The sequence below is a fragment of the Mucor velutinosus genome (genome assembly GCF_035048745.1).
Source record: "Mucor velutinosus strain NIH1002 chromosome Unknown tig00000093, whole genome shotgun sequence".
In the NCBI taxonomy this organism is placed as follows: Eukaryota; Fungi; Mucoromycota; class Mucoromycetes; order Mucorales; family Mucoraceae; genus Mucor; species Mucor velutinosus.
Genome location: NW_027041907.1, coordinates 697,138 through 713,988, shown reverse-complemented (window position 1 = coordinate 713,988; position 16,851 = coordinate 697,138). Strand labels below are relative to the sequence as shown.

The 16,851-nt window shown below is 40.9% G+C and overlaps 6 protein-coding genes across 6 annotated transcripts; 3 read left to right on the top strand and 3 right to left on the bottom strand.

The window, feature by feature from the left end:
* Positions 1 to 242: 242 nt before the first annotated feature.
* On the top strand, positions 243 to 3,696 carry RPS3_2 (40S ribosomal protein S3; the record flags this gene model as incomplete). Its single annotated transcript, XM_064821353.1, has 11 exons — positions 243 to 458; positions 514 to 671; positions 731 to 786; positions 841 to 978; positions 1,034 to 1,131; positions 1,191 to 1,735; positions 1,787 to 2,082; positions 2,139 to 2,264; positions 2,320 to 2,867; positions 2,921 to 3,089; positions 3,146 to 3,696. The coding sequence occupies 11 exons, from the start codon at positions 243 to 245 to the stop codon at positions 3,694 to 3,696; spliced, it is 2,901 nt and encodes a 966-aa protein (XP_064681039.1).
* A 281-nt stretch (positions 3,697 to 3,977) lies between these two features.
* ATC70_001965 (uncharacterized protein) lies at positions 3,978 to 5,090 on the bottom strand (the record flags this gene model as incomplete). Its single annotated transcript, XM_064821352.1, has 1 exon — positions 3,978 to 5,090. One exon carries the CDS (start codon positions 5,088 to 5,090, stop codon positions 3,978 to 3,980), a length of 1,113 nt encoding a protein of 370 aa, XP_064681038.1.
* A 599-nt stretch (positions 5,091 to 5,689) lies between these two features.
* ATC70_001964 (uncharacterized protein) lies at positions 5,690 to 7,799 on the bottom strand (the record flags this gene model as incomplete). Its single annotated transcript, XM_064821351.1, has 8 exons — positions 5,690 to 5,838; positions 5,927 to 6,016; positions 6,074 to 6,185; positions 6,237 to 6,321; positions 6,381 to 6,433; positions 6,507 to 6,676; positions 6,726 to 7,402; positions 7,453 to 7,799. The coding sequence occupies 8 exons, from the start codon at positions 7,797 to 7,799 to the stop codon at positions 5,690 to 5,692; spliced, it is 1,683 nt and encodes a 560-aa protein (XP_064681037.1).
* Positions 7,800 to 8,335: 536 nt separating this feature from the next.
* ATC70_001963 (uncharacterized protein) lies at positions 8,336 to 9,485 on the bottom strand (the record flags this gene model as incomplete). The annotated part of the gene is made up of 4 exons (XM_064821350.1): positions 8,336 to 8,341; positions 8,393 to 8,880; positions 8,943 to 9,189; positions 9,261 to 9,485. 4 exons carry the CDS (start codon positions 9,483 to 9,485, stop codon positions 8,336 to 8,338), a joined length of 966 nt encoding a protein of 321 aa, XP_064681036.1.
* Positions 9,486 to 10,646: 1,161 nt separating this feature from the next.
* Positions 10,647 to 13,787, top strand: ATC70_001962 (uncharacterized protein; the record flags this gene model as incomplete). Its single annotated transcript, XM_064821349.1, has 8 exons — positions 10,647 to 11,008; positions 11,065 to 11,210; positions 11,273 to 11,384; positions 11,440 to 11,789; positions 11,855 to 12,158; positions 12,251 to 12,522; positions 12,581 to 12,949; positions 13,000 to 13,787. The coding sequence occupies 8 exons, from the start codon at positions 10,647 to 10,649 to the stop codon at positions 13,785 to 13,787; spliced, it is 2,703 nt and encodes a 900-aa protein (XP_064681035.1).
* A 240-nt stretch (positions 13,788 to 14,027) lies between these two features.
* ATC70_001961 (uncharacterized protein) lies at positions 14,028 to 14,702 on the top strand (the record flags this gene model as incomplete). Its single annotated transcript, XM_064821348.1, has 1 exon — positions 14,028 to 14,702. The coding sequence occupies one exon, from the start codon at positions 14,028 to 14,030 to the stop codon at positions 14,700 to 14,702; it is 675 nt and encodes a 224-aa protein (XP_064681034.1).
* Positions 14,703 to 16,851: the final 2,149 nt, after the last annotated feature.

Here is a 16,851-nt window from a genome sequence, read left to right as displayed (position 1 = left end):
AATACTATTCTTTATTCCCTTGAAAATATGTTAAATAAAGTTGATTGAAAATCATGTTCTCGCTTGTTCCATTCATTATTTGTAATCCTCCATAGCAAGAACTTTATACATTTGCATCAACCTCCAATTGGTCGCTTGCATGATAGTCGAACTACTTTCAAAAGGACTGCTTTGCATTTAGTATAAATATCATAGAAAAAAGGTTTGTCAATCCAAGCTTTTTTTTTTTCTTCATTGTATCAATGCTTCGATCAAAGTCATTCGTTAAGCGTACTCGCAAGGGAAACGTCGTTAAAGTCGTTAAAGAGCACTATTTGAGAGACGATATTCCATGTTCATCAGAGGTCTGCAATGTCTGTAGCAAGACATCTGCTCCAGTACTTTCAAGCACACCCAAAGGCACCAGTACATTCAAGCCTCACTACCTCATTCCTGATACCAATGTCTTCATCAGTCAGGTAAATGCTTGTTTATTTCAAAATTAGACAGCAGCTAACTGTGTGCATCATGTAGCTGGACATCATGGAGCACCCTGCCATCAAGGATGTCATTGTACTGCAAACTGTCAGAGAGGAGATCCGTCATTTGAGCACACCCGTATACAACAGGCTGAACACCATCTTGGCTGACAAGACCAAGCGATTCTACATGTTTGCTAATGAACATCAGCGGTTAGTAGTGGATCAATGTCAATCATCAATTCATGAATTCTAATGACATATGTGTACAGTGATACATTTATTGAGAAATTAAAGGGAGAGACACCCAACGACAGAAATGATCGAGGTACAGTAGGAAAAACATTATAGATTTGCATCGATACTAATGATTAGTCAACAGCCATTCGAGTTGCCACCAAATGGTTTGTGGATCACTTGAAGGCCAATTCATCTGGCGAGAACATTGATGTAATTATGTTGAGTGATGACCGTGGAAACAGAGAAAAGGCCAAGGCAACAGGCATCAAATCTTGTGGAGGTATGGATTGATAGGAAGGCTGTTATGATGGTTGATCTAATTTGGGACTTATTAGTGATTGAGTATGTGGAGAGCATCAAAGACACTCCTGAATTATTAGACATGGTTTCCGCACCCAAAGCAGCAGCAAGCGAACAGGTGGTCTATGAAGAGGTATGGTATACGGATATTGCAGCGATAAGAGGAATCATGCTGATGTGTACATGTTGCAGCATTTGTCGCCTGCTCAGATCCAAAACGGCATCAAAAAGGGAACTCTGATTCAAGCACCTTTCAATGTCAGTGTACACAACGTCCAAGAAGCTACTGTGGTGGGTGAAGTGGAAGGAGAGGTCAAGACCATCTTTATTTTAGGCAGAAAGCACTTTAATCGTTGTATTCAAGGCGATATTGTTGCTGTGGAGCTTTTACCCAAGAGTGAGTGGAAACGTGGAGCATCGATTGCTATTGAAGAGGAGGACGATGATGAGGAAAAGATGTTTGGAGAGGAGGAAGTCATTGATAGAATGACTGAAAGCGATAGTCCTGTTGAACCTACTGGCAAAGTCGTCGGTATTATTCGTAAAAAGTGGAGACCTTATTGTGGTTTTATTGTCAAAAAGACTGTGCCAAAGAACACCACTAGTGGGCCTGTTGGTGTCATGTTTCGTGCTATGGATAAGCGTATTCCTCCCATCAAGATCAGAACTTCCCAAGCACAGTCTTTGGTTGGCAATCGTATTGTTGTATCGATTGATAGTTGGCCCACCAATTCCAGGTAATATCAATTGTTTGTGCAGAATGACAAAAGCTAACTACTGATTTATAGCTTCCCTATGGGCCATTTCGTCAAGACTTTAGGTTCTTCTGGTGACAGAGAAACAGAGACAGAAGTATTGTTGCTGGAGCACGATGTTCCTTATCAAGAATTCTCTCAGCGCGTTCTGCAAGATTTACCAGTCGAGGGAGATCAATGGGTTGTTCAGGACAAGCATTTAACTCAAGAAAAGAGAAGAGATTTCAGAGATTTGGATATTTGTAGTATTGATCCCCCTGGATGTACTGATATCGATGATGCCCTTCATGCTCGTATTCTTCCCAACGGTAATTGGGAAGTGGGTGTTCGTAAGTTGGTTGCTATGGAGATTTGTGAATTAGGTATTGACTTTGGTTAAATTTAGATATTGCTGATGTTACTTACTTTGTGAAACATGGTATGCCAATGGATGTTGAAGCGGCTTCTCGTGGTACATCTGTCTATTTAGTCGATAAACGTCTGGACATGTTGCCATCTCTCTTGGGTACCAGTAAGTATTACTTTTACTAAACACGACTAGCTCAATTATCTCACCATTCTGATAGACTTGTGTTCATTGAGATCCAATGTGGAGCGTTTGGCCTTTTCTTGTGTCTGGGAAATGAACGAAGATGCCGAGATTGTCAGTGTCGACTTTACAAAGAGTGTCATCCGTTCCAAACACTCCTTTACTTACGACGAAGCACAAACTCGCATCGACGATGAACGCATGCAAGATCCCATCACCAAGGGTATCCGCGTATTGAACAAATTTGCAAAGATTCTTCGCCAAAAGCGTATGGAAAATGGTGCCTTGACATTATCCTCCCCTGAAGTTCGATTCAATTTGGAAAACGATTCACAAGATCCTGTCGATGTTGAGATGAAGGAACTGAAAGAGACCAACGCACTTGTTGAGGAATTCATGTTGCTGGCAAACATCTCGGTAGCCAAGAAAATCTATTCTAAATTCCCCAGTTCTGCTATGTTGCGTAAACACGCTGCTCCTCCTAGCAACAACTTTGATTCACTGCGTCAAATTCTCATGGAAAAGGGCTTTGTCTTGGAAACAGGGAGCTCAAAAGAATTGGCCGACTCGTTGGATAAGGCTGTGGTAAGTTGCAACCATCATATTATAGTTTGGTGGGCGATTAATGCTTTTTGTAGATTCCCGAGGACCCTTATTTCAATAAACTAGTGCGTATCATGACAACTCGTTGCATGATGCAGGCCCAGTACTTTTGCTCAGGCACTGAAATCGAGTCAGAATTCAAGCATTATGGTTTAGCCAGTCCAATCTATACACATTTCACATCACCCATCCGTCGTTATGCAGGTACGTTTATGTTGATTTGTTATGCTTGCATACACATACTGATAGTTCGTTTATAGATGTCATTGTCCATCGTCTACTGCAAGCTTGCATTGAACCCGATCTCGAATATGGTCAAGAGCTCACAGATACACAAAAGATGAAGGACCTTTGCGACAACCTCAACTTCCGTAACAGAATGGCACAACAAGCCAGTCGTAGTTCTGTTGAACTGTTTACCAGTCTCTACTTTAGAAACAAGATTGAAGTGGAAGATGGTCGTATTCTTCGTGTTTTGAAGAACGGTATCATTGTGTTGGTACCTAAATATGGTATTGAAACCATTGTATATACATCAGCAACTGTAGATGGACCATCGCCGTTCACCTATGATGAAGAAGCAAAATCCCTTGTTGCAGGCGAAGTGGTGCTCAAGACATTTGACTCTGTCAAGGTGGAAATTACAGTAGAAGGTGATGCAGAGGGTATGCGTCAAAAGATGAACATGAAGCTGGTAGAGCCTTATGTTGAGGGTGTGAGTGTTATACCCACTACCACAGCTACCAATAGCGCAACAAAGAGATCGAATGAGGATGCCGTGGAAACAAAAGCTAAAAAATCCAAAAAATAAGCGCTTAAATGGGTTTCTTTTTATTCAAAATTTAGAACAGAAATAAAAAAAAAAGAGGCATATAGTTTGAGATGCAGAGAAGGAATGTTGAAATGTGTATGTATATATGATGATTTATGAGGGGTGTTATGTTGAAAAGAAGGGGGGAAAACAATAAGAAGGGGTGAGGTTTAATCTATGGCTGTTGCTAGATAATGTGAGAGAGATAAGGGCATAGTGGAAAAGCATAGGATATGTATATGTATGTAGGGCATATTTGTATAATTTAGTCGACTGTTGGTTTAAATGAATTGAGGCATAGTATAGTCTGGAATATAAGTTGTTGTTGCTGATAGTGGCGATTGATTGTAGTATTGATTTGTTGGAAGCACAACTGGATCATTCATGTATAGGCTATCTAGCGAAATGGGTGAACCAGCTACTGTAGAAGCAGAACACGATGCTGTCAGTGGTGGTGTATGTTGCGAGTAGGCCAAAAAATCAAAACTACTGGAATCATAAGAAAAATTTCTTTTATACTGTTGCTGTGGAGCCTGTGGTGGCATGGGTGACATGATATTGCATAGCATGTTGGGAGACCATACCGGCGATAGATAGCTTGCTTGTGGTTGATTTAATGCCATGTTGATTTGCTGATGCTGATGTTGACGAGGTGCAGGTGGCATTATAGGACATGACCTGCGTCTCATTTCAGACTGTTGTTGCTGTTGACCTGAGGATGAAGCAGCGGCCACAGCAGCAGCCGTAGTAGCTACTGTGCGAATATTGTCATTTAGTTGCCATACACGCCAATCTTCATCTTCTGCTTCAATAGGAGCAGTAACATTGGCATAATCGACACCTGCTACAGCATAGTTGTTTGTAAAGAACTGCGAAAATAGGATTGAAGACTGATTTATATCACCAGTATTTAAGGATGTATTGGTTGCATTCATGCCATCATCAAAATGATATGGCGCTTGTTGCTGCTCTTGTTCTTCTTCTTCTTCTTCTTCTGTCTCTACTGCTGACGCTACGACGGACGGCGTGCTGCTTGATTTTCTTCTCAACAATTTTGCTTTTGCTCTTCGGTTTTGGAACCAAATCTGAATACCACGAGGTGTCATTTCAAGTTTTTGAGCCAAAATGCGTCGAATGGCAGCACTTGGCTTTGGATTCTCTAGGTAGGATTTCTCCAATACTTTGAGTTGCGCACGAGATGTTCTGCGTCTATGCTTTATTTCGAAAGGATTGTAGAATGTGGGACGAAAATCACCATGAGGATACTGATGAAATGTCTCTAAAAGGTAGTTATCATCTGATTTTGTGCTGGCTGTGGTGGGGGTCGAGGTTGAGGTGGAAGCTGGTGATACAGTAAAAAATTGTTCAAAGGGTTGTAGTGTGTCCAATGTCATTTTCAGGTAAAAAGTAACAAGAGGAAAAAGAAGTAAAATTTGAATTGATTCATCTATAGTATTTTATATATATGCAATGCTATAAAAAAAGAAATTCCAATGATATACCACACATAAATGACAATCAGAAAAGACAGTGTGTATGTGTTTTTATCCGAATTCAGGATAGCATCGCATCCCCTTGAAGGAGTTGTTCCTTGGCTTTTTTTTTTTTTTTTTTTTTTTTTTTCAGCATCTTCAAGTCATCAATATATAGACTATTCACAAAGGAACCAGCACAACCATACATGATAAGGCCAGCAGAGTGAAAAAAAAAAGACATCATGGAAAAATCTCTAGTTTAACATCACCGGTATGTGTGTATATTATGCGCGCCAGTTGACGCTTGAACGACATATCCTTCTCACTCACACTCCATTGAATGGATAGATCGCATCATGATTGTACATATAAGGGCAAGTGAATCGCCGTGATATGTGTGCATTTGATGTAAAAATTGCAAAACAGACCAAACACACAGTAAGACACACTCTTCCAGGGATTCACTCGTGTTGATATTATTATTTACATGCGCATGAAAATCGATACTACTATTACCACTACTCTTCCTTTTCCGACGATGCATCATTGTCCTTTTCATAGACGTATCCTCTAGCAATGCCCGATAAGCCTTCTTGCACGTCGGCTGCTTCATCTTGACCCACGTTAGCTTCTAAGCCTCTATACGTTCTATTTTTAAGGTACTCTCCTACATAAAGCATCAACAAAAAGAACAAAGGGGAAGAGGAGGCATGATGATGAGAGGGATAGAAAAAAAAAATGAAATGACTACCTACCTGCAGTACTATTTAAAAGCATGGATATGCTCGTTTCCTTGCTTCTTAATGTCAAATCTGTCAATGTGCTTGTCAAGACTTCGCCAGAATCTAAATCCATGGATCAGCATTCTGATCTAAAACTCATACAAACTAGTGCTTTCTTACCACCTTGAGCTGGTCCACCACTGTTGGCTCTATGAAATGGACCTGATTTGTATTGGCCGGTAATTAAGGAGAAATGGGGCTCTTCATCACTGGAAGCATCTTGATCTTGTTCCTGAAAAAAAGGCATTTAGTTACCATTGGACAAGTAGACTGTGCCACATACCTCATCATAACTAAAGTCATCTGAACGCAATTGAGGTAAAAGCTTTGAGAAATCAGTAATATAATTTCCAGTCCATTCCATATCCCTTTTAAGATGAGTAGAGGTGAGTGGTGTAGTTGCATGAATATAAGTTTTTAATAATACCTGATAAGTGCAATTTCTAGCTCGAATGGGGTGACAATTGGGCGGTAAAACTCCTGCTCATTTCAATGTGATTAGCTTGTGTTTCCCCTGTCTTAAAAGAGGTGTATAAATATATATATAACATACCTTGGAATCAATCAAACTATTTTCAGGACAGGACACTAATACATAGCAATCCACTTCCATGAAATTAGCCATTTTAGCTACATTCAGCTTGCCCATGACAAAAAGGTAGGATTTTCTGCCAGCTGCCTTGATGACCTTCTTGAGATGATCAATAATGTTCAAATAAGATGCTGTCTATTGTGTCAATAGCCTGTCGTACCAACGCCATCAACAACTTACCAACGCCCAATGTACCCACAACGATACCAATGGTGTCTGCATCCTTGGCCTTTTGCACAAGGAAATACCGCTTCATCAACATCTTGTTGACTTGCACTGACTCTTGTCTTGCTTCTCTGGTCTTGGGGTTGTATGTGTAGACGGGACATTTGTTGTGCACCATCATAATGTTAGTCAACGTCAGACTCTCTCCTCCAACAAAGAAGATGGCGCATGATTCGATATCGATGCCTTTGGGTAACTCAAAGTAGCGGCCACCCTTCTTCTTCTCTGCCTTGAGTTCTTCCACGTCTGTATGCGTGGCTGGTGCAAGAATAGGAGACTCATCGTCGTCGTTGTATGCATCTTCTAAATCACGATCGCATTTTCCACAACAAGCTTCTCCATTCTTCTTTCGCTCTTCGTGTTTGCCGCAACCACCACTGTTTCGGGATGGTGTATGGTGCAACGTGTGCTGTAATTTGGATTCTGTCTGAATCACAGTGGGAATAATGTGCTGATAGGTCTTTGCTAATTCAGCTGTCAAACGCTCTGCAGCATAAGAGTATTCCACGTCGCACATGATGATAACAGGTTGAGATAAATCGGGAAATAAGGTCGAAAACTCCTGTTGACAGTGCTCCATGTCGATGGATTGCTGACCAAATACGTACAAGACAGGGGAGCGGGAGGTGCTTCTTGAGCATTAGTTTCTGTGTACACGCAATATATGGCATCCCACACTTACGGACTCAAGCAAGATCGACCATAATGTACAATCAGATCAGCGCTGACATGTTCAGCAGCCACTTCATCCACACAGCAACTACCATACGATGTATCTGCCAGGATGAAGATGTCCTGTCCTGTCTTTTCCACCAGTTGTTTAGCTACATTGGCTGCATCTGCTAGATATTCGTCTGGAAATTGGAGTGCAATGCGCCTGTAGTTGCCTTCCTTGATACGAGCTACCGTGCGATCGATTTCATATAGGTCTTCAATGTCTTGATGCTTTTCGCTCTTGACTTGTATTTGTCTTTCAATGACATCTTTGCCATCATCAGCAAAGTTAGTGGGTCCACTTGCTGCTGACATGCTGGATTAATAATAGTGCAAGCAAAAAAAAAAAAATGTTTTCCAATACAAACCATTTCGGATCATGTCCATTGAAGCTCTCGGTGACTCTATTTAAGACTGCTCTCGAGGTACGCTTGTCATGTAGATCTGTTGCATAAACCAGCCTCCTCAGCAAATGCATGGTGATATCTGAATCATCGGCTGCTTATTGGGATGAGTTCATGCTATTGAGTTCACTAATAAAATAAGAGCGTTACACTTGAGATGGACAACATGTAGAGTGATCGGATCCACACAACAGAGAGCAATGACTCATGTCGTTAGAAGTGGAAAAATACAAAGTAAAGGGCTACAAGGGATGTTTTAATTCAAATTCTTTTCGAAAGAAGTGGTGCTTTATATATATATATGATATGATGGCACATGATAAACAAAACAAGTTGGTGATTCAAGTCGAGGTGATGATGGTGGTTCAGAGCGACGGTAAGAGGATTAAGAGGTTAGGAAATGTAGTTGTATGGCGTTAATTAGAGTGATTCATGGCTTGGAAGGATTTACAGCTAAACGTTGGATTAATACAAGAGCACACATAAATGAACCAGCACACTTACAATAGCATCCATCTTTGCAAGCACATTCAAAACACTTGCAACGACTTCCAACGAGAGATCTGTTCCAGAGGGTATTTCAACTTTGCCGTTGCTACCAGTGAATGGCCAAGAGGAATAGTCGTTCATCAGCTCATCTACCTTGTTGAATGCTTGTTCTCTCAAATCAGGTTGAAGATAGAGCAGAGCATTTTCCAACACATTGGCTGCGTAGGCTGCACAGATCATGCTAACAGTTCTAACATAGGCATGAGGTACATCTGACTGAGCATCTACAGAAGCAGGTGAGACTCGAGTAATCAACATGGTGCAAGCTCGCTTGATGATTTCCTCTTTGACTGCAGGATCAGCTACTGGATGCGTGGCCATATCGAATAACAAAAAATTGCGTTTCTCTGTTCTCAATACACCCTTATCAACAAGACCTTTAGCTAAACGCTCACGAACTTGCTTTAATTGATATCCAATCTTCATGACATTCCACGTTTCGCCTAGCGAGTTAGTTTAAATGCGTTAGTCTACTTGCTATAGAATACACCCTTGGTAAACTTACCGCTCATCAAATCAATCCAGCTGGATACGCTCATCTTTTCGCTCATCTTCATCATTTTCAAAGCTTCGTCCAACAAAACTTCACCTGTCAGATTCTCGTTGATCACCTCAATGTATCTATCACAAAGAGGATACTTTCGGCGGTTTGAATCTTTGACCATGGCGATTCTTCCTCTAAGAGCCAGTTCAATGACTATACAACCACGCAGAGCGTAACTGATGCTGTCATTCCAGAATGAAAGATAGCCCTATATACGAGCAAAAACACGTGTTTCAGAGGCTAGATGAAAGAAGGGTATATCTTGTACATCCTGCTTACCTGTTTATCCTTTAAACCTAATAGCAACACCTCCTCCATCAATGTCAATTTGGGTGTAGATTTACTCTCGTCTATATCACGCGGGTCATAGGCTACTTTCTTGTCAGCCATGGGGCTGTTGCTGTGTTGTTGTTGCTGATGGTAGTGTTGTGAGGAATCGTTTGGAGTGTCATCGTCCGAGTTGGCACTTTGTCCTCCAACTCTTCTTCTTGTAACTGTAGACATGTCTTGTAGTGTGTTGTATTATGATGTGTTAAATGTAGATTTGTGGCTTTGGTTTTGCTATACACTGTATCTATAGGTAAAAAAGATAAAAAAGTGTATACATAAAAAGAAAAAAGTGTAGAGAGAAAAGAGAGAAAAGAGAGAAAAAAAAGAAACACTACAAAGAAACCAAAAGATGCGAGAGGTTATCTCAAGCGGCAAGCACACACATACACACACACACACACAAATTGAGTGCGGGATCACAAAGCCCAGCAAGCCAAGAGTTATTGCAACTCCATCGAATGTGGGCTCATTTGTGGATGTACTCAACAAAGAGACCTCTGTAATGTATAGCTGGATGGAGGAGCCGCTGACCGGTTACAATGAGTGCTTGGAAGAGAGGTGTATAGTGTGCGTGATATCGACAAAGGCAACATGGCTAATAGGAGCTATATTTAACATCCAAGGTTACCTAATACACGAAATGATGCTATAATGTACACAATGATTTGCGTTTGAAATTCATAATTTATTAGAAGGATTTGGCTAGCTACACCTTCTCAAGTTGTTCATTTACACCATGTTAGAAAGTGAATTCATCCAGGACATTTAGAAAAGTATATTGCGGATAAGATGCTTTGACAAGGCAAAGCGTATATAATAAGTTCGTTACATGTCATGTATAGTGCAATACAAATCGATAACAACAGCTTGCCTGATCAATTGCACTGTTTCTCTAGATGTTGTTGCTCTCATAGAGTTCTTGTATACTTTCAACCATGCGATGGCTAGAGCTCCTCTTGCTTGCATGTCAAGACGTATCAGTCATCTTTGGTCAGAGATCACAAAAGAACATCCTCGGTACAAGCTGAATAGCAGCTTTACGACACAGATGACTGTAGAAGGGATGCGCTAAAGAGCTTGATTGCCTTGCTGTCAAACAGTCAGTTGCACCGAACGAATCATCAGAGACAATGTCGCTTATATTAAAAACAAGCACACACGGCAAAGAATGAAGAATGCTGTAATAATACACTGTGTTGTGCTATTTAGTAAATAATAATGCATGAAATTAGACTTTATATAGAAATGAAATAATCCCATTTCAGGTATAATAAATCATTGAACTTCATCTTTCTTTCTTTCTCTCTCTCTCTCTCTCTCTCTCTCATATACACCATGTTCTCTGTTCGGTCTAGAAAGATTGCAGAAAAGACAGACGATCCGTTTGTTGTCAATGACAATGATGAAAAGTACGAAAAGAAGGGCATCGCATACAAAGAAGCTACTTGGGTGGCTGCCATCCATGATCAAGTGCGTCTCGCTGTGCTGTCATCACTGAGCCTCTATCTTCGCATCATGAAGCTAGGTTTCCCAGCTTACATCACTGACATTGAGATTGAAACCACAAAGCAAGTGAATTGGTATATGGCAGGAAAGTTCTTTATTGGCAGATTCCCTCCATTAGCAGGTCTTGTGTCAACGGGTTTAGCACGTCTTGCTGGTTACTATGGCACTGAAGAACTGGCTTATCCAGGACAGTAAGTCTTTCAACGCACCAAAGATCTCTACGCATAACTGACGCCCTACTGGAAAGACCCTTTGTAGATTTCCCTATTGTCGCATTAAGACGATTCTCAGCACTGTTAGGAGCGTCTCTTGTGCCATTAACCTATATTACCATGCGCACGATGGGCCATTCGCGCGCTGCAGCAACATTGGCATCTGCATTGTTAATATTTGGTAAGTGTATATCAAAAGTGTCAGAGTTTAATTAATGTACTGATTGGAATGGGGGGGGGCAGAGAATGGCTTTGTAACACAATCAAGATATGCTACACCTGAGGTATATGTGCTATTCTTTGGCGCATTAGCAACATGTTCGTGGGCACTGATGAATAAGCTCACGCAAGAGAGGTAGGCTCGCTATATACACATAGTGCTGCTAAATACTGATGTGGTCTTGACATAGTCATGGTAAGCTCACTGCCCAAGCAGGCTTTTGGCAAATAATGTCTGGTATTTCTGTTGGTTGTGCCATCAGTGCCAAATGGACAGGCGTGCTGATGATTCCCGCCTTGTGGGTGTCCATCTTGAATGACAGTTGGAACAAATTATGTGAAAAGCACAACAGTATCAAGAGCATTGTCAAAAACATCGTTACACATGTGCTTTCCACCATGTTGCTACCCTTGTGTGTCTATTTAGCCATTTTCCAGATACATTTCAACTTGATTCCCAATGCTGGCGACCATGATTTGCTGGTAAGCCCACATCTCAAGTACTCTCTTCAAGGCAACTCGCTTGAGCCTAGTCAACCAAGTATGTACTAGACAAACATTTACTGGAAACCAAACAAACAAAGCGTGATATTAACGCTAAAATAGACATTGCCTATGGTTCGCAAATTGTGATTCGACACGATGGCACTGTGGGCGGGTATCTTCACTCGCACAGAAAGAGATTCACTGGCGGAAGCACTCAGCAAGAAGTGACATTGTACCCTCACATCGATATCAACAACATTTGGACTGTACACAAGAACACTCAGATCTGGAACTCGTCTCAGCCTGTGGAATTTGTGCGCAATTTGGATCAGATTCGCCTTGAGCACTTTGCATCTACTCGTAAATTGCACTCGCATGATCATCGCCCTCAAATGACCAACAAGAAGGAACACAATGAAGTAACGTAAGTAGCGCCGAGATGATGGCTGTATGCGTGCAAACAAAAAAAAAAAAAAAAAGAGAGAGAGAGAGAGAGACTAAATAACCTATAAAAAGCGCCTATGGTGATCGCCTCATTCAGGATTCGCATGATTATTGGACATTGCGCGTGTTGGACGATGATGGGCTCCATGAAAAGAACAAGAACATTACCTGGAAATCACTCAACCAAAAGTTTCGCCTCACTCATGTCCGTGGTTGCGCTTTGATCAGTCATAACTCGTACTATCCTCCTCCCAACGGCGAGAACCATCAAGAAGTAACCTGCATGGTTGGTGCTGCTGCTCATGTCTCGTCCTGGATTGTAGAATCATCGTACCATGATCAATGTAAGTTGGATTCGCGATTAAGGGCTGTATGTAACATGTGCTCATCTTTCTTGTACAGTGGAAGGCATGCAAATGATTTCATACGGGCAAATCCCCACCAAGCAAAAGTTTAGCGAGGTGCACAAATTGATGGCAAAATATCCTGTTGTGGTCTACGATCGTCTTCAGACTGGATCACACAACGACGGTGCTGCGAATCCCAAGCTCCACAGTGAAGAGACTGCAAACAAATGGTTCTTTCAACGTGCTACTCTTCGTATTTGGAGTGAATTGGCTGGTTACTCGGCTCATCTTGTGCTCAATCCTATTGTCCAACGTCTCCTTTTGTCAACCATGGTAGCATACTTTGGCTTCTTGGGCCTGAATGCGTTCCTGGCACAGCGTCAAATCAAATTGCCCTCTTATTTGATGTGGCTTCATTCCGCGGGTAGGTCATAGCGGCATTGGCATCCAAGCGTGAATACTAATCCAGAACAGGCATGGATACACTGTTCAATGACTTTTACACAAAATCTATCGTCTTGTTCTACTCTGCTTCTGTCATTCATGTCAGCTGTCTTCGATTCTTGCCTGATCATGTTACTGCCATGCCCGATATTCTGGGAGCCATCTATTACGGCATTGGCCTCGTCGCAGTCTTTTTAGAGGCATGCACCAACCGTTTATCAGCCACGATCAGACGCATTGCATTATACGGCTTACTGTTCATCTCCATTGTCAAATTCTCTCAACTGTCGCATCTTTCCTACGGAGGAAAAAAGTGGTATCGTTCAGACTGTATGAAATCCGACCTCGATATTGATTGCATTCGATTCCCACTCCATGAAGCCGAGTTGGCAGAGATAGTTCAAAACAGCGGTCGCACTCAGAATTCCACACTATTAACCATCTACGTTGAAATGACAGGTAACACACAACAACCTTTCCGATATAACCAAGGCCAGGAAGCAGAGGCAGATAGTCATGTTGCTATTTTAAAACAACAAACATATGCCAAAGAAGCACAATCAGCAACAGGCACGCTTCGGTACCATCGTGTGGTCCCTACAGAAGCATTGACTCCAGAGCAAGCTGCCATATGGGCCAAGGATGTGCATGAAGGAGCTATGAAAAGACAGAAAGCCGCAGAAGAAGCTGCCCTGAAAGCCAAAGCAGAAAAGGAGGCCTCCAACAATGCATCAGCAACTACTGCTCCACAAAAGAAGGCCAACAAGTCCAAAAAGGCTAAAGTCGATGGAGGCCCTCTCATGGATTCCAACAAGTAAACTTCTTCTAGCATCTATAGTCATCTTTACCATATATTTAAATAAATCAACTCGCTGCCCCCCCCCCCCCTTTATCCGTTACAATAGGCACAATGCTACACAATACGTTTGAAGAGCAACGGATGGACTTGCAGACCTTGTGCACCAACTCCGCGTGCAAAAAAATTTTGCGTATATAAAGCAAATGAATTGGGCTTCCTGATTCCACAACTTAACCTTTTTTCCCTTTAATTCTCAACTATGGCCAAGACTGAATCAGGATCTCAAGGAAGGAGCTGTTGGACAAAGTTCCTCTTCATCACGACCTTGCTTATTGCTGTCTTTATGGGTTTGGATCAAATCAAGGAACGTTGGTATATCTTTGATCAAAACGTGCTTCAACAAGTGGCTCAAAAGAACATTGCATTGTACGCCAATGATACCCGCGCTATGATTACAAACATTGCATTGGATTTGGAGAAGGAATATCCTGGCCACATTGAATTGAAGGAGGAATGGGTATTCAACAACGCTGGTGGTGCTATGGGTTCCATGTATATCATGCACGCTTCTATCACTGAGTATGTCATTATCTTTGGTACACCTGTTGGAACTGAAGGCCACACTGGACGTTACTTTGCTGATGACTACTTTATTATTTTGGAGGGTGAACAATGGGCTGCTAATGCTGGTGATCTTAAGAGAGTTGTATTTAAGCCTGGAGAGATGCACCATTTGGCTAGAGGTGATGCTCAACACTACAAGATCCCTGAACATGCTTGGGCCCTTGAATATGCCCAAGGTTGGATTCCTCTCATGTTGCCTTTCGGTTTCTTTGATGCCATGTTCTCCACTCTTGATATCGTCTCCATTGTCAACACTATTCGTCTTTCTGCCAAGGCCATCGTTGGTGAATTGCTCATGGGAAAGATCTAAATTGAATTGATGCTTTAGAACCATCTTACACTTGTATACACCAAAAACCTTTTAATAGAATGATGTTTCTCGCTTAATAATAAACTTCAAGTAATTTTATACATACAAAATCCTTTTATCCATGCAAAACATCATGCTATTGTCCATTGTTTAAAAGTGGTATTCTCTCTGTGTTTAAATGGTCTGTTTCATGCTTAAATTACTTGCTCACCAATGAAAAGAGATGTTACCATTGAACTCAGGGCATATGATCGTAGCAGTTATCAGGTTGGATTATCTACTATAACACTTTATCACTAGGAAACCACAAGTATTAGTCAGTCATTTTTTTTTACAAGAAAAAAAAAAAAATAGCGTCTAGATCTAAACCATGACAAAAAAAAAAAAGAATTCAATCTAGTTATTTGAACAATGATAATCCATCTTGACAGTTTCAGCGCTGCAAGTTATATCAGCTTGTAACTAGTATAATTCCAATCTAGGCTTATACTGCAACGCCATAACAAGAGAATTACTTCAATTGTGTAAATGCAAATGCTATTTCACCCAACAGAAGCATCCATTTGACCTTATTAGGTCCAGGTAACAACTGCAGACAAGAATCGCCATTCCCAGATGATTCTGCCTAATGTAAAAATACATTCGCTTCACATATTAAAATTCACGTTTTTCATATCAAGGTTGGGTTATCAGATCAAGCTTCACCTAGGTGCTGGTAGGCCATGCAATAGTGCGAAGCTCCCTTATCATCGTCTTGATCATGCAATCTACAACACTTCTCGAGGGGCAAAAACCTCATCATGGCACAACAGGAAATGATGCCAGGACCTTTGAACAAATGTCTCCAACGTTTGTGTTTAGCACAAAGAATAAAAGGATTATTATTTTTAGCTCATAAAAAATGTTCGATATTATAAAAACAAGAAAAGGCTTATTTGAATAAGATCAGACACAAAAACTAAAGACTTATTGATGAAGACAAGAGTTATTCTATTTATACTAAGTTCTGAATGCCAAAGTAGCAATTTATCTTGTACAACGCTTATCACATCTGGTGAACCTCAGCATTTAGATAGCTGAGATGCACTTCAATTATCATGGCTTGTCCATATTGTTGCACAACACAGACATATCTACCCATCAAGAAAACCTTAATCTTTATAGACAGTTGTAGCCCTTCTAGCACAACAGTTTGTTCATAACTTGGCTGCATTTGTGCTGAATTCGTGCCTATATTACTTTCCCACATAATTAACTTGAAAGACATCCCTCACAAGAAGCAGTGTAATAAGTTCCAGATCAAATGTAGTAAATGAATCCAGCCAATTAATGAATTTAACTGTGAAATAACAGAGCATTGACAAATATATATTGATAACGAAATAAACCGAATCATCATATATTAAGAGGCATCTCAACTATATAGGCCAAGTACAATTGTTCTCTGCATTTCATAGAGAGGTATGTCAACACCTTGAACCGTAAACCAACAAGTTGATTGCGCAAATCAAAATCCCAAATGAAACTCACGTTGCGGACCAACTGACAGTTAACGTTGCGGCTCCTAGATAGTAAAATAGCTAAATAATACATGTACATTAGACACGTTGAATAATTACACTTATCATACGTTTGAATAAAGAAGAATATAAATTTTAACTATTTGGATACCCTTTTATTATAAAAACTATAGCATGATAAATGAAAGATCAATAGGAAATCTACTGGTTGTAGACCTTCGCCGTTTAGACTTCTCAGCCAATCAAATCGCTTGAAAACTCCGCTGACCTAGAAAAAAATTTGCGAGGGTTTCCCCCTGTTTTGATGTGAGGCAAAATTTTAAGCGCCGCTATAATAGCAATATAGCCACTGCTATCATTAAACTTCCCCCAGGTGCTAGAGCATGCCTTACTTACACCACCTAGCTTTTAAATTCTGGCATTGAGACCCTCAATCATCACTAAAGTAAGTAGCGATAACCAAGTGGAGGCGGCCTATCTACCTCCTAGCCTCGGATAAAGTCTTGTTGAGCTTCAGGGATAGGCACATCCACACAACGTAAAAAAAAGAGGTATGCTTCAAAGAAACATAATAATAATAGAAAAGAAAAGTAAATCACATGCTACGATACTATAGAAGTATAGTAGTA